The sequence below is a fragment of the Rhincodon typus genome, chromosome 6 (genome assembly GCF_021869965.1).
Source record: "Rhincodon typus isolate 14 chromosome 6, sRhiTyp1.1, whole genome shotgun sequence".
Classification (NCBI taxonomy): Eukaryota; Metazoa; Chordata; class Chondrichthyes; order Orectolobiformes; family Rhincodontidae; genus Rhincodon; species Rhincodon typus.
This window is the reverse complement of record NC_063337.1, coordinates 59,697,454-59,712,646: the sequence shown is the minus strand read 5'-3', so window position 1 is coordinate 59,712,646 and position 15,193 is coordinate 59,697,454. Positions and strand designations below refer to the sequence as shown.

The 15,193-nt window shown below is 41.6% G+C and overlaps 1 protein-coding gene across 1 annotated transcript in view; it reads right to left on the bottom strand.

Moving 5' to 3' along the window:
• The window catches only part of naalad2 (N-acetylated alpha-linked acidic dipeptidase 2), a 137,871-nt gene extending 123,293 nt beyond the window's left edge, over positions 1-14,578 (bottom strand). Inside the window, exons 1-2 of the mRNA XM_048598437.1 lie at positions 14,421-14,578; positions 14,032-14,137 (exon numbers count right to left, since the gene is read on the bottom strand). Coding sequence (XP_048454394.1) covers positions 14,032-14,137; positions 14,421-14,502 — 188 coding nt within the window. The 5' untranslated portion in view covers positions 14,503-14,578. The remainder of the gene's footprint in view (positions 1-14,031; positions 14,138-14,420) is intronic.
• Between the last annotated feature and the right edge of the window lie 615 nt (positions 14,579-15,193).

Sequence of the window (15,193 nt, the reverse complement as noted above, 5' to 3'; positions counted from 1 at the left end):
GCTTGGAGACTGCTTTGTGGAACACCTGCGCTGGGTTCATGACAAACAACTGCATCTCCCAGTCACGAACCACTTCAACTCCCCCTCCCACTCCTTGGACGACATGTCCATCCTGGGCCTCCTCCAGTGCCACAATGATGCAACCTGAAGGCTGCAGGAACAGCAACTCATATTCCGCTTGGGAACACTGCAGCCTAATGGTCTCAATATGGATTTCACAAGCTTCAAAATCTCCCCACCCCCGACCTCATCCCAAGACCAGCCAGCTCGTCCCCGCCTCCTTGACCTGTCCGTCTTTTCTCCGACCTATCCGCTCCTTCCACCTCACTGACCAACCCCCACCCCCACCTCCTACCTACCAGCCTCATGCCCGCCTCCTTGAGCTGTCCAACTTCCCTTGACTGCCCAACCCCAATCCCAACTCCCCGCCTACACTCACCTTTACTGGCTCCGTCCCCACCTCCTTGACCTGTCCGTCTCCTCTCCACCTATCTGCTCCTTTATCCACCTTCCATCATCACCTCCTCCACTCTCTATTTATTTCAGACTCCCCTTCCCCTCCACCATTTCTGAAGAAGGGTCTAGACCCGAAAAGTCAGCTTTCCTGCTCCTCTGATGCTGCTTGGCCTGCTGTGTTCATCCAGCTCTACAACTTGTTATCTCAGATTCTCCAGCATCGGCAGTACCTACTATCTCTAAGCAATAATTGAAGTTTGAGTTGCAGATGATTTGCGAAGGGGGTGTACAAATGCAGCTTTTGCTGGCAACAAGAAGTTGATTGGTCTATGGACAAGTGAACAGTTATTTATGACAGAGTTTTTCACCTGCTAAAAGCTGTTGGTTCTTAGGTAACTGAATAGTTTAGAGATGGTAAAAAGTTAGAGAGCGAGAAAAAAAGAATTCAGTTCTTCACCAATGCAAGAGTAGTGTCTCTGTTTTCTGCAATAAAAACTCATGGAAAATCTAAAGTAAACTAGTTTACCTTGAATTCAACAATTGTTGTAAGCTGATATGTCAGAGACTTTTTTTATAAATGAACCTTGTGTTTCTCACCAATCAGTAGAAGTATCCACAGATAGATTCAATAAATGTGGAGCTGGAAAAGCACAGCAGGTCAAACAGCATCCCAGCAGCAGGGAAGTCAACTCTTTGGGACGAAACCCTTCATCAGGCCCAAAACATTGACTTCCCTGCTCCTCGGATGCTGTCTGACCTACTGCGCTTTTCTAGCTACACAGTTACTGAATCTAGCTTTCAACATCTGCAGTTCTTGCTATATCCACAGATAGATAACTGAAGTAGCGTACTAGCCAACAGTAGAATTTTAGGATCATCTCAACAACAGAACCTGGGAACAAAGACTACAAAACTTTCTTTGCAGTCTTCTCCTTTGCCATAACCGATTTTTACCATCATGGTTAGTCTGACTGTCCATATGCATGTTTAAGGGAGAGTTTATAAGGGGATTGACAGTATAATCAGTAGAGCTATATGGCAACAGTTTATAACAGTTTACCTGTAGCAAGAGTCTACTAACTTGCAATGAATAGTAAACCTTGTTCACCACAGAAACCTAGTCCATGCTTTCTATCAATGTGGATCTAGAAGTTGGGGATCTTGACGTACTTTCTAAAACCTTTAACTTTTGTGATGACTCTGGGAATAAAAGGGCTCAATTTCCAGTGTGCTATCCTGGTGAATCATTACACTGCCAATTGTACACGTATATCCGACTGTATGTAATGTCACCTCCCTGTTAAATTCAACCTTTGCTGTGATCAGTGAAGAGTAGGACAAGGGATCTGTCCACCCATCATAACTCAGTTGAGATAGTATAAACTCATGTCCATTCCATGGACATGTCATCTCCCGTGGCCTTGCTACTTTTATCATATTCAAATATCCATTACACTTCCTTGTCTCTTTCTTCACCTGCATTCCCTTCTCCTTCCCAAATTAACTTCCTTCTGTGTTCACCAGTAAAAATAACTCTTCCCAATGTCACTTACAATTTTACTTTAAAATTCCCAATTGTCTAGCATTTGATTTCCACTCACCAAGACATTTCAGCAGTTACCAATCTAAACAACCACATCTTCAGCTCCACCTTTGCTGCTTTAGGCCCCATTAAAGCCATGACTCTCACTGCTTGTTACCTTGTATTGGCTTTCATGTCCATTGTCTTACCAAGGTATCCAGATTTCAGTGCAGATGGTAATAACTGGTTTTGACATTCACTGACATACTTGACTGGATCACACAAAGAATTCAAAGATATCTCCTAGCCTCAAGTCTCTACCAAAAAAAATTCTTAAACCCTTCTCCTCAAATTTCTCAACCTCATCTCCCACACTAAGCACAAGAAATTCATGGGCATATTTTTAATGAGGGGAGACGATGGTCTGGTGGTATTATCGCTGGACTGTTAATCCAGAGACCCAGATAATGTTCTGGGGACCTGGGTTCAAATCCTGCCATGGCAGGTGGTGGAATTTGAATTCAGCCCAACAAATCGATACCACCCCTCTGAAGAGCATCCCACTCAGACCTATTCCCCTCCCCCTGCATTTTCCCATGTCTAACCCACCTAACTTAAACATCCCTGGGCACTATGGGCAATTTAGCACGGCCAATCCACCTAACCTGCACATGTTTGGACTGTGGGAGGAAACCGGAGCACCCGGAGGAAACCCACACAAACACAGGGAGAATGTGCTAACTCCATACAGACAGTCGCCCGAAAGTGGAATTGTACTGGGTCCCTAGCGCTGTGAGACAGCAGTGCTAACCACTGAGCCACTGTGCTGCCCTAATGATGACCATGAATTCTTTGTTGATTGGAAAATTCTGGTTCACTGCTGTCCTTTAGGGAAGGAAACTGCCATCCTTACCTGATCTGGCCTACATGTGACTCCAGACCCACAGCAATGTGGTTGACTCTTAACCGCCCTCTGGGCAATTAGAAATGGGCAATAAATGCTGCCTAGCCAGTTACGCCCTCATCCTGTGAATGAATAAAGAAAAAAACATCACTAAAATTGAAACCATCTGATCAACAATCCTTCCAGCTCAAGCCCTGAATTACCACCTCATAACGCCCAACTCAATCTCATTATCATTTCTTTTGACCCACAACTGTCTTTAAAGCAATCCTATTACCCAACATACCCACCCACTGAACATTTTGTAGGCAGTATAGCCCTATGACCTGGGTCCATGATTCAAAACAATCATGACTAATCTTCTGTCACGAACCAACTTTCCTGCTCTCTCTACATCACTTAATTCCCTGAGTGACCATAAATGTGTCCATTTCTACCCTAATGTATTGAACAATATATCACATGTCTCTGAATTCCAAGTATTCAGAATCCTATAAGTGAAGAAAGTTCTCCTTATCTCATCCCAATCTTCACCGATTGTTTTTTTTTAACCTCAAGATTGTTCCCCTGTGTTCTAGACTTCCCAGTTAGAAGCAACATCATCTCCATGTCCACACTGTTAAGCCCCTTCAGCATCATATATGTTTCAATGAGATTCAAGTTTTCTCAAACCCAGAGAGTATAGCCCCAGCTTACTCAGCCTCGCATTGTAGGTCAAGTCTCTCAAAATCTAGTGAACCTTTGTTGTACCATGGCAATCAAACCTTACATTGATATAGGAAAAATAATTAAGTGTAGTGCTCCAAGTAAAGTCTTGCAAAATAAGCTATTGTTAGATTTTCTCCTGTTGGAGATGTCACTGAATGACATTTGCATGGTTCAAATATTACTTGTTACTTATCAAACCAAATCTGGATGTTGTCATCTCAGTCTTGCTGTATATGCACATGGACTACTTCAGTAATTAAGAAGTCATGAATGGCACTGTACATTGCAGCCAACATCTCCACTTTATGATGGAAGCAGGATAATTGATGAAGCTGCTGAACATGGTTGAGCCTAGGACAGTACCTTCAGAAACTATGCAGTGATGTGCTGGACCTGAGATGATTGACTCCAACAACCATACCATCTTTCTTTGTGCTAGGTACGACTCTAACCGATTGGAGACTTTTCCTCCCGATTCCTATTCACCCTACATTTGCTAATGCTCCTTTGTGCCACACCTGGTCAAATGCAGCCTTGATGTCAAGGGCAGTCATTGTCTCTGCTAGAGTTCAGGCTTTTTTGTCCATATTTGGACCAAAGCTGTAATGAGATCAGAAGTTGAGTGGCCCCGGCAGAAACCAAACGGAGAATCAGTAAGTAGATTATTCATTTTTAAGTGCACTTGATAGCACTGCAAATGACCTCTTCCATCACTTCGCCGATAACTGAGAATGAATAGGTAGGATAGTAATTGGCTGGGTCGAATTTGTTCTGTGTTTTGTGACCAGGAGATATCAGGGCAATTTTCCACATTGTTCAGTAGATGTCAATGTTATAGCTGCACTGGAACAGCTTGGCTATTGTCAGAATGTTGTCGAGGTCCATAATCTTTGTAGGGCTCAGTGTCTTCAGCCATTTTTTGATATCATATGGAGTGAATTGAATCAGTTGAAGATTGACAACTGTACACTGGCGTCCTCAGCAGAAAGCTGAAATAGATCAAAAACTGGCACTCTGGCTGAAGAAGGGTGTAAATGCTTCAGCTTGTCTTTTGCCCTGATGTGTAGGGCACCCTTGTCGGGTGCTACTTCTGGTACGCCCTCGCAACTCTTTATTGAACCAGAGTTGATTTTTTGCCGTTGTGGTATATGCTAGGCCGTAAGGTTACAGAAAATGGTTGAAAACAATTCTGCTGCTGCTGCTGATGGTCCACTGCACTTTATGGATACCCAGTTCTGAGTTACGAGGTATGTTTGAAGTCTATTCATTTAAGTCAATGGCAGTGCTACACAATGTGATAGATTGCATTTTTTGATGTGGAGACACACTTCTGTGATAGGGTAATTGGTAAGGAAGTGAGGTAGATTTCTCCCTCTCATTGTCTGTAAGAACTGGTGATGGAGCCAAACAGTCTAGCAGGTATATCCTTTTGGACTAGGCCAGCTTGGTCAATAGCATGCTAGTCAGTCACTGCTGGTAATAGACATCAAAGTATTCCATTCAGCATATCCTTATCACTCTCAATGATTCCTCCAAGTGGTGTCCAACATGGAAGAGTACTGATTCATCAGCTAGCATGAATACAGAGTAGGAAGGTACTGCCTATGTTTGACCTGATGCTGTAAGACTTCATGGGGTATGAAGTCAATGCTGACTCCCAGGCAACTCCTTCCCAACTGCCTCCTCTGGCAGGTATGTTCAGTCACATCAGTACAGATGGTGATGATGGTGCCCGAGACATAATCATTTTCAGGTATCAGATAACACCAGGCTATGGCTTGATGAGCCTATGGAACAGCTTTTCAAGATTTGTTAAAAGCCTCCAGATGTTAATACGGAGGACATTGCAGGGTTAACAGTGCTAGGTTTGCTGTTGATCAATGCCTAGTTGATGCTGTCAGGTTTCATTAGTTTACAATTTTTTTTCTTGTATTTCAAAACACTTCCAAGAAAGATCAAGATATTATTTGTCTTCCTAATTGCTTACTATAACTGTATGTTTTCTACAAGCTTTGCACAAGTATACCCAAGTCCCTCTAAACATCAACATTTACAGGTTTCATACCTTTAAAAATACATCCTGCTTTTCTATTCTTACTACCAAAATGAACACCCTCATGCCTCTTTTCATTATATTCCACTTACCACATTGTCACCCACTCACTTAAGTCTCTATAACTCTTTGCAGCCTCCTTGTGCCTTCCTTACATTCCCACCTAGCTGTGCATCATTAGTAAACTAAAATAGATAACTCTCAGTTTCTTCATCAAGGCATAATCAGATCTCAAATACTGAGGCCTCAGCACAGACCCTTGTAACACTCTACTAATCACAGCCTAACAGTTTAATACAAGTTCCATCTATCCATCCTGTCCATTAACCAATTCTCTAGCCATGCTAATGCATTAAGCCTCAAATCTGTAAACTTGGATACTATATATTTTCACAACTCACTGGGGTAGCACACTGAAAAATCAAGATCCGCCATTCCCAAAAGTGTCACCAAAGTTAAAGATTTTAAAAAGTATGCAAAATTCCCTACTCTACCTGTCTTCTAGTTCCAGGTTGTGAGAAAGCATGGACGAAGTTTCTGTACTCACCAAAAACCACCATGTTAATTCCTAATAAATAGCTAAAGGTATGAACTGTTGGCATATAACTGTACTAATTAAAACTCAAATCTACTCATAAACTCACCTTTACACACAAACACATGAAAGATTGCTCCCCTTTGACTTTCAGACACAGCCATTTGCTTGATGAATATGCAATGAGTTTGTCACACAAAGGACTGCCACATGTTTCCACTCTGATGCTGACATAGCACAATGCTGTACAGTGACATGTGCAGCCCCTGCATGGCTGATAGATTCAGCTCCCACTAGTACTCCCACTATTATAAGACAGTCGATCTGTCCGTGATCAAAAGAATGAAAGGCATGGAAGTTAGCTATCTATAACTGAGGATTAAAGATCCTGTGCACCAAAAAATTAATGAAAGGTATACAAACAGTATCAGCTCTTAAGTCAGTGCTGAAGTCAGTGAGTGTGCACTCAGAAAGCAATGTGAAGCAGAACAGTGGCTGGCAGCCTCCGCATAATCCCAAAGAAAGATAGCTAAGAGCCATAAGATGCATCCTGTGCAGATGGAGGAGATGAGTGTGTCTCCCCTGCCTGCAAATTAACCTAGCAGAAGGATGTAAATATGAGAGGTCCCTGAGCTCCAAAGTAGTGTTGAATCGCTGAAATGGTGACAGCAGGCATGAAGATGTGATGGTGATCTGCCGACACTGACATACGTGTATGAAGGATCGAGGAAAATGGTGGCCATGGTGTATACAAGGATGTTGTTCTGAAGTGGTAGTGGCATGATAGTCTGGAGAAGGATTCAGTGAGCTACTGCTACCAGGTACCTGCTGTGACTTACATGGTGGAATTTTGCACTATCCAGTTTCTCACTGAAGGAGAGGGGAAGTGGAGGTAGCATAAAAATAGGGAGAGTTGGGTCTTTACGGAGATGCAAATGCATGGAAATAATGTAGTAGCTGTCAGTGGTGAGATTCTGAAGTTGCCCCTAATGGTTTGAGAGAAGAAATTGGGAATTTTTTTTTGACATCAAAAATTTAACTTTTCTTATTTTTCTGCATTTCAAATACCATACCAGGAAAGGGAGAGCTCTTCCCAATGGCTTCTGCCTTCTCAATGTTTAAGTGAAGGAAATTACAGATCTTGTACAACTGAATATCAGACAAGAAGTTAGGCAAGTCAAAAGAAGTGGAGGTGTCAAGATAGGCATGGAGATTTAAAACTGGGTGGCATCAGGGTCATTATTGAATTGTTTTCCCATGTCTTCAGAAGATGTTACCATGAGAAATCCCATTAGATGTGGACTAGAAAATGGACAAAGACAAATTCCTGGGAGATTCAAGAAATAACCGCACTAGGTAGAAGCCAGTTCTGCTTTGACAATAATTGAACATGAGATAATTGTGAGGCTCACAATTATCTTTGCAATGAATGCCAATTACCCAGCATCACTTCTGACTAATGGGCCATTGCTTCAACTAATGAACTTTCATCAGAACTGTGAGAGATTCCAAATGGATTTGCAGGAAAGATTAGCATGGATTTCAGAGGTGACCACATAGTCAAGGACTGGAAAGGCAAAAGGGTGGAGATAAGGCAATAGTTTGAAAAGGTAGGTAGATGAATGGGTGAGGTAACACAGTGTCTAGCATTGAATGTAAAATATGGTTGCGTTACTGTCAAGTGATTGAAGATTACCATTTCAGAATGCCAGTGACATTTTCACTCACCAGATTTCACATTGAGACATGCAGATAGGAAATGAAAGTGTCTCCCACTGTGAATGGTGAGATTTCTAGACCTGAATTTTGTGAAGTTATGTAGAAGGGAAGGTCAGCACCCTAACAAATTTTCAGATATTATGTGCTAAAATCAGAATCTGCATCCTTCGGGTAAATTTCACTTCCATTAACACTATTAAAAAATTCCAAAATATGACCAGCTTTTGTCCCTTTCTGGCAAATTGGCCTGTTTTAAATTCTACAATTTTTTTATTCTTTTGCAGGATGTGGATGTCATTGACTGGGCTTGTATTGTTTGCTCAGGCCTGTATTTGTTGCCCATCCCTAATCACCCAGGGACAGTTAAGAGTCAACCACATTGCTGTGGGTTTGGAGTCACATGTGGGCCAGATCAAGTAAGGACAGCCGTTTTGTCCCCTAAAGGACATTAGTGAATCAGATTTTTTTTTTTCCCTGACAATCAAAAACACTTCATAAAACTCTTAATTCCAGAATTTTGTTGAATTCAACTTCCACCATTTGTGATGGCAGGACTCAAATCCAGGTCTCCAGCACATTACCAGTGTCTCTAGGTTAATAGCCTAGTGATAAGTCCCGTCTGCTCCAGAGATGTGTCAGTACATCTCTGAATAGGTGATTATGAAGTATCTCCAGATTAAAACCTCAAAGGTAATCAATTCTGCATTATTACCTGAGCCACATGCTAATTGGCATTGATTCAAGCAAATTATACAATTAAATGTTTGGTTTAGAGAGTTGTTCTATTGGGATGGGTTCCACTTAAATTAGACCTCATTAATGTCCTGGTGAACTGTCTAAATTAGGACATATAAGTAACAGAGGGTCAGAATGGTGGAGGAGCTGGAAATTAGAAATCCAAACTAAAAGGTTAAGATGATGGAATATAACAATATGGTTAAAAGCAAGCAGAGGGGACAGGAAAAGATGGAGAATTCAACAGTAGTACTGCATACTGTGGGAAGGGAATGGCCTAGTAGTATTATCACCATACTATTAATCCAGAAACTCAGCTAATGTTCTGGGGACCTGATAAATAGGGTAATTAGGGGTCTAATAAGAATGTGGAAATTGTTGTAATTAATATCAGCAGAGAAAAGGTACAGGAGATACATAAACTAAAATTTGACTCTAGCATAATTTGTATTCTTTATAGGAGTAAGCAACAAGCCCAATTAAAAAGGAAGTCATGGCAGCAGAGCTTGCACCTCCTCCTCTTGCACTACATGCTAGGTCATGGACACTTGCAATATCTCCAGCGACCATGCAAGAAGTGTGCCCAGCTGCAGTTACTGGCTAATCGCATTATGGAAATGGAGCTGTGGGTGGAATCACTGTGCAGCTTCCACAAAGCTCAGATTATCATAAACAGCATGTTCAGTCAGATGGTCACACAACAGGTAAAGATCAAAGAGGCAAAAAGAGAATGTGTGACTACCAGGCAGAGAAGAGGAAGGCAGGTGGAGCAGGAGACCCCTATGGCCAATCCTGCACTAACAGATATACTGTTTTGGATACTGTTGGGAGGGGAGACTTCTCAGAGATTGCAGTGGAGGCAAGTCTTTGGTACCATGGGTGGCAGGAGAAGAGGAAAAAGAATGGCACGGCTGTGGTGATAGAGGATTCAATAGTAAGGGTATCAGACAGACATTTTTGCTGCCATAAAAGATACTTCCCGATGGTATATTGCCTCCCTGGTGCCAAGTTCAACGACATTTTGGAACAGCTGCAGGGTATTTTGAAAGGCTAGGGTGAACAGTTAGTGGCTTTGGTACATATCTGTATCAAAGACATAGGAGGGAAAAAATAAAATTTAAGTAATTAAAAGTAAAAATTAAAAAGTAGGACCTCAGAAGTAATAAATCTCAGTATGAGAGTTAGGGCTGCCACCAATATCACATGTTACAAGAGTGGAAGTGCCAGGATATACTGGATTCAGATTCTTGGGACATTAGGACTTCCTCTGCAGAAGGAAGAACCAGTACAAGCAGGCTGGGTTACATCTGGGCAGGATGAGGGCCAACACTGGGTGGGGGCGGGGAGGTAATGGTGGCTTGAAACTAAAATGGGAGAGAGATGGAAAGGTGAGTCTTTCATAAACAGAATATTTGGAAATCATTAACAGGATTGGGCAAAAGCCAGCATAGGTTTATGAAAGGCAAATTATTCTTAACATATCTACGGGAATTTCTTTTGAGGTTGTAATTAGTAGAAAAAATAAGGGAAAACCAGTGGATGCAGTGCATTTGGATTTTTCGCAAGGCTTTTGTTAAGGTTCCTCAAAAAATTAGTGGGCAAAGTTAAAACACATGGGATGAGGGTAATATATTGGTTGATAGATGGGAAACAGACAGTGGAATAAATGAGCCTTTTTCCAAGTGACAGGTATGACTAGCGAGATACCATAAGGATCATTGCTTGGGCCCCAGCTATTCACAAAATGTAGAAATGATCTAGATGACAGAACCAAATGCAACATTTTCAAAGTTTGCTGAGGACTCAAAATTGGGCAGGATTGTGAATTGTGAGAAGGTTACAAGGATGCCTGAAGACAATTTAAATAAGTTGAATGGACAAATTCATTGCAGATGCAATACAATGTGGGGAAATGTGAAGTTATACACGTTTATGTGAAAAATAGAAGGGAAAAGAATTATTTAAGTTACGATATATTGAGAAATGTGGATGTACAAAGGGATCTATATGTCCTTGTACATCAGTCATTGAAAGTAGAAGGCAAATAGTATATTGGCCTTCATGTAAGAGGATTTGAACTCCTAAGTAGGGGTGTCTTACTGAATTATAACAGGGCCCTGTTGCAACCACAACTTGAGTAGCATACTACAAAAGGTTTACACACAAGATAAGCGAAGGAGATGGGGTGATACATTAATGTAGATAGAAGACTGGTTTACAACTCAGAAGTAAATGGCAAACTGTCATTAGTGCAGTACTGCAAAAACAGTGCTAGGGCCTTAGCTACCGGCAATCCATATTAATGAGTTAGATTAAGATATAAGGTAAAGTCGCTATTGTGCTAGAGGACGATGAGGCTGCCTCTCATTAGACAAAGATGACTGGTGGTGAATTTAAGCAGAAGATTACCATGCCTAAGTTGAGTGGCAAGTTTGAAAAGGTGAGACTTTCATGGTAACCACAGCATGCAGGAATTGAACATGTCAAGTTGGCGTAACTGCATCACAAACCAGACATTCAGACACTGAGGTAAACAATCCCCTTGATTATTGCATAATGGATGGGAAAACAAGTCATGAGAAGGCCACAAAGAAGCTTTAAAGAGACATAGACAAGTTAAGTCTCTGGGCAACAAGGTGGAGTATAATGTGGGGAAGTATGTGTATTCATTTTGGTGTAAAGCAGAATTTGTTTTAGAAACGTGTGAAATTTGTAAGTGTTGATGTTTGGAGGGACTTAAGTGTACTCATTTGAGGAATGCAGAACTTTAGCATTAAGGTACAGAAAGCAATTAGGAAGCTAAATGGCAGGTATTGCAAGGTGACTGGAATACAAGAACAACGAACAATACAGCACAGGAACAAGCCCTTCAGCCCTCCAAGCCTGCACCGACACATTTTGCCCTTCCATACTAAAACTGTCTTCACTTACAGGATCTGTATCCCTCTATTCCCTTCCTATTCATGTATTCTTCCAGATGTTCATTGAATGCTGCTATTGTGTCTGCTTCTGCCACCTCCTCTGGCAGCACGTTTCAGGCATTCAGCACCCTTTGCGTGAAAAACTTGCCTTACACATCTCTTTTAAACTCCTCCCCCCTTCCCACACCTTGAATCTGTGTCCCCTAGTAATTGACTCCTCCACCCAGGGAATAAGCCTCATAATTTCTACTTTAATCATGCCATTCACAATCTTATAAACTATCAGGTCGTCCCTCAATCTCCTGCATTCCAGTGAAAACAAACCCAGTCCAGCCAACCTTTCTCTGTAGCTAAAATCCTCCACAGCAGGCAAATCTGGTAAACATTTTCTGTACCCTCTCCAAGCATCCACATGCTTTTGGTAGTGTGGTGACCAGAAATGTATGCAATATTCCAAGTGTGGCCTAACTAAAGTTCGATAAAGCCGCAGCATAACTTGTCTATCCTTATACGCTATGCCCCTTCCAATGAAGGCAAGCATTTTTTATTACCTTATATTCCTGTGCTGCCATCTTCAGTGATCTGTGGACCTGCACAGCCATTCACTGCATAATTTCCACCTGTACTCCATCTTCCAAAATGCATCACCTCACATTTGACCAGATTAAATGGCACCTACAATTTTTCTGCCCGTGCCTCCAACTGATCTATATCCTGCCGCATCCTTTACCAATCCTCCTCACTAACTGCAACTCCAACAATCTTTGTATCGACTAAAAATTTACTAATTAGACCCATTACACTTTCCTCCAAATTGTTTATGTAGACCACGAACAGCAGGGGTCTCCCAGCACTGATCCACCACTAATTACAAACTTCATTCTGAAAAGCAACCTACTACCGCTATCCTCTGTCTCCCAAGACTAAGTCAATTCTGTATCCAACTTGCCAGCTCACCCCTGATACCATGTGACTTCACCTTCTGTAACAGTTTGCCATGAGGGACCTTGTCAAAGGTTTTAGTGAAGTCTATGTAGACAACAGCAACAACAGCAACAACTTTTCCCTCATCAACCATCTTCATCACCTCAAAAAGCTTGATCAAGTTAGTGACGCATGACCTCCCCTGCACAAAACCAAGCTGTCTATCGCTAATAAGTCCATTTGCTTCTAAGTGCGTATAGATCTTGTCCCTGAGATTCTTTTCAGTAATTTCCCTACCACTGACATTAGGCTTACAGGCCTGTAATTTCCTGGATTATCCTGCTACCCTTCTTAAACAATAGGACAATATCAGCTATTATCCAATCCTCTGGGACCTCATCTGTGGCCAAAGAGGATACAAAGATGTCTCTCAAAGCTCCAGCAGTTTGTTCTCTTGCCTCCCTCAATATTATGGGATAGATTCCATCAGGACCCAGGGACTTATCTACCTTAATCTTTTTAAGATGCAGAACACCACTTCCTTTTTAATAGCAACTTGGCTTAGAAACTCATCACTCCCTTCCCTGAGATCATCCTCCACTAATTCCTTCTCTTTGGTGAACACCAACACAAATACTTGTTTAGGACCTCAACTACCTCTTCTGGCTCCCCGCATAGAGTCCCTCCTTTGTCCTTGAGTGGGCCAACCGTTTCCCGGGCAACCTTCTTGCTTCTTATATTTGAATAAAGTTTTGCTCCAATTGTACAGGTTTTAATAAAACCAGGCTAGGAATATTGTCCACAGTTTTGATCTCAATGTTTAATAAAGGTATATATTTACCTTTGGGTGGTCCCTGTGGCATTAGGCTAAGTAAATAGGAATTTAGGAGAATTGGGTTAACCTTACTGAAACATACAAAATTCTGAAGGATAGACTGGAGAGATAGTTTCCCCTGTTTGGGAAGCAGATACAGGATAAAGAAAACAATCATTTATTGAAATATTACCAATCATTGAAATTATCTGCTACAGGGTGTTGTATCTGCTTGGTTATTAATTTGTAACTCTCAGGAAATCAAGGCATTTAGGCATCTAGCAGGAAAATGGCTTTGATGCTGAAGATCAGCCATAAAACTATTAACGTTATTTCTGCTCTTATTTCTAACAGCCAATACCTGATGATGCCTTCCTACATGAAATTCCATGCAAAACATATTGCAAGTTGATACTTTATGTTTTGTAATATTGTGATTTCCACAACCTCTGGGGTGACCCAAAGTATCTTACAGCTGAAGGGGAGTTTTGTGGTGTTCGAAACAATGGTATACAGTTTTTTGACACACGTATAACTGCAGCCAATTTGCACACAGTGTGACACTGAGTAGATAATCTGAAATTTGTTTGCCTATCTAAACATAGGAAATCGCTGGCAATATGGGACTCATTCATTATCTAGTCACCATTTTACCGATAGCGGAATCTGGGTGTTCGCACCAACACGACTGGAAGCTGATACAAGTCAACTGAAGCAACACACCATATAAAGTCTCTTACCGCAGATATACTCTGATATTTTCAGCTTGCATTTCATTCAGCAACTTGCTCCCAATAGCTTGAGTTTTCATCGGAAAGTTGTCCACGCAGGGCCTTCCAACCCATCCTTTAAGAGCAAATTGTAGATTTCAAAACCATTCTACCGAATTTTTTTGTTCAGCCAGACTTGAGTAAATGAACCTGTAAATGGTACCTCATTTTGATTAAGAACATGCAGCGTAGCGTACGCAAAAAATCATTTGCCGTACAGGTAAGAAATATTCCATATCGGTGGCACTCAGTCGAGTTAAACTATAAGTAAATTCAACTCTATTTTTCACTCCTTCAACTCACTTTCCCTTTCCCCGGGAAACTCCCGTGAAGGCGCTGTTCGGGAACACAATACTCACCAATTAGAAACCCAAATAAAAATATTGCGGTGAATGTCAGTAATATTCGCGCCCACTTGCACCAATTCATACCCGATCTCATTTCTAGTTTGTGGTGGGCCCTCCCATTAGATGGAAAAGCCGGAACTGAACTTCGACCAACAGCTATGAGCTGGAAACAATTCATTGCCCAAGCTGCGAAAGTCAGAGAGAGCGTAGGAGGAAATTTCTTCCCCGCAGTTAAGGCAAATGGGACACAGGATATTTTGCCGACGTTAATAATTTGAGCCACTTCGTTGTTGGGTTGAATCCAACCAATGCAAGTTTGGAGCTCAGTATTAACACACGCTGCATTTCTGATAATAAACGCTAACTACTGTTTACTTGTTCCATAACTTTGCACTATAGACATCCAACCGTTTGGAATATATAACTTAATTTTGTCTGCTACAATTCAATATTCTCTACACTTGCTGATTTTATCCAGTCATTCGCATTGGTAGAGCTCACGGTGCTATTATTTTGCTTTATATACAGGACTCGTTCGTTCTTGAGGTCGAAAATGTATCATTTCCAGTGTTGGTAGGGTTCCAGTAGGTGCCTTAGTCTGTTTCATTAAGACAAGCCGCCAAAGTGTTTAAGCCCTAGTGCGAACAAATAAAAGAAACGTTCCTGCACTATATGCAGTGATCCTGGTCAAGTTTCGTCAAGGTTGATATCGAAACTGGCAAGAGAAGTCTTCAGAAAGACCTTGCCTATTACCTTTAACCAATACGTGCGCATGGCCTACACTC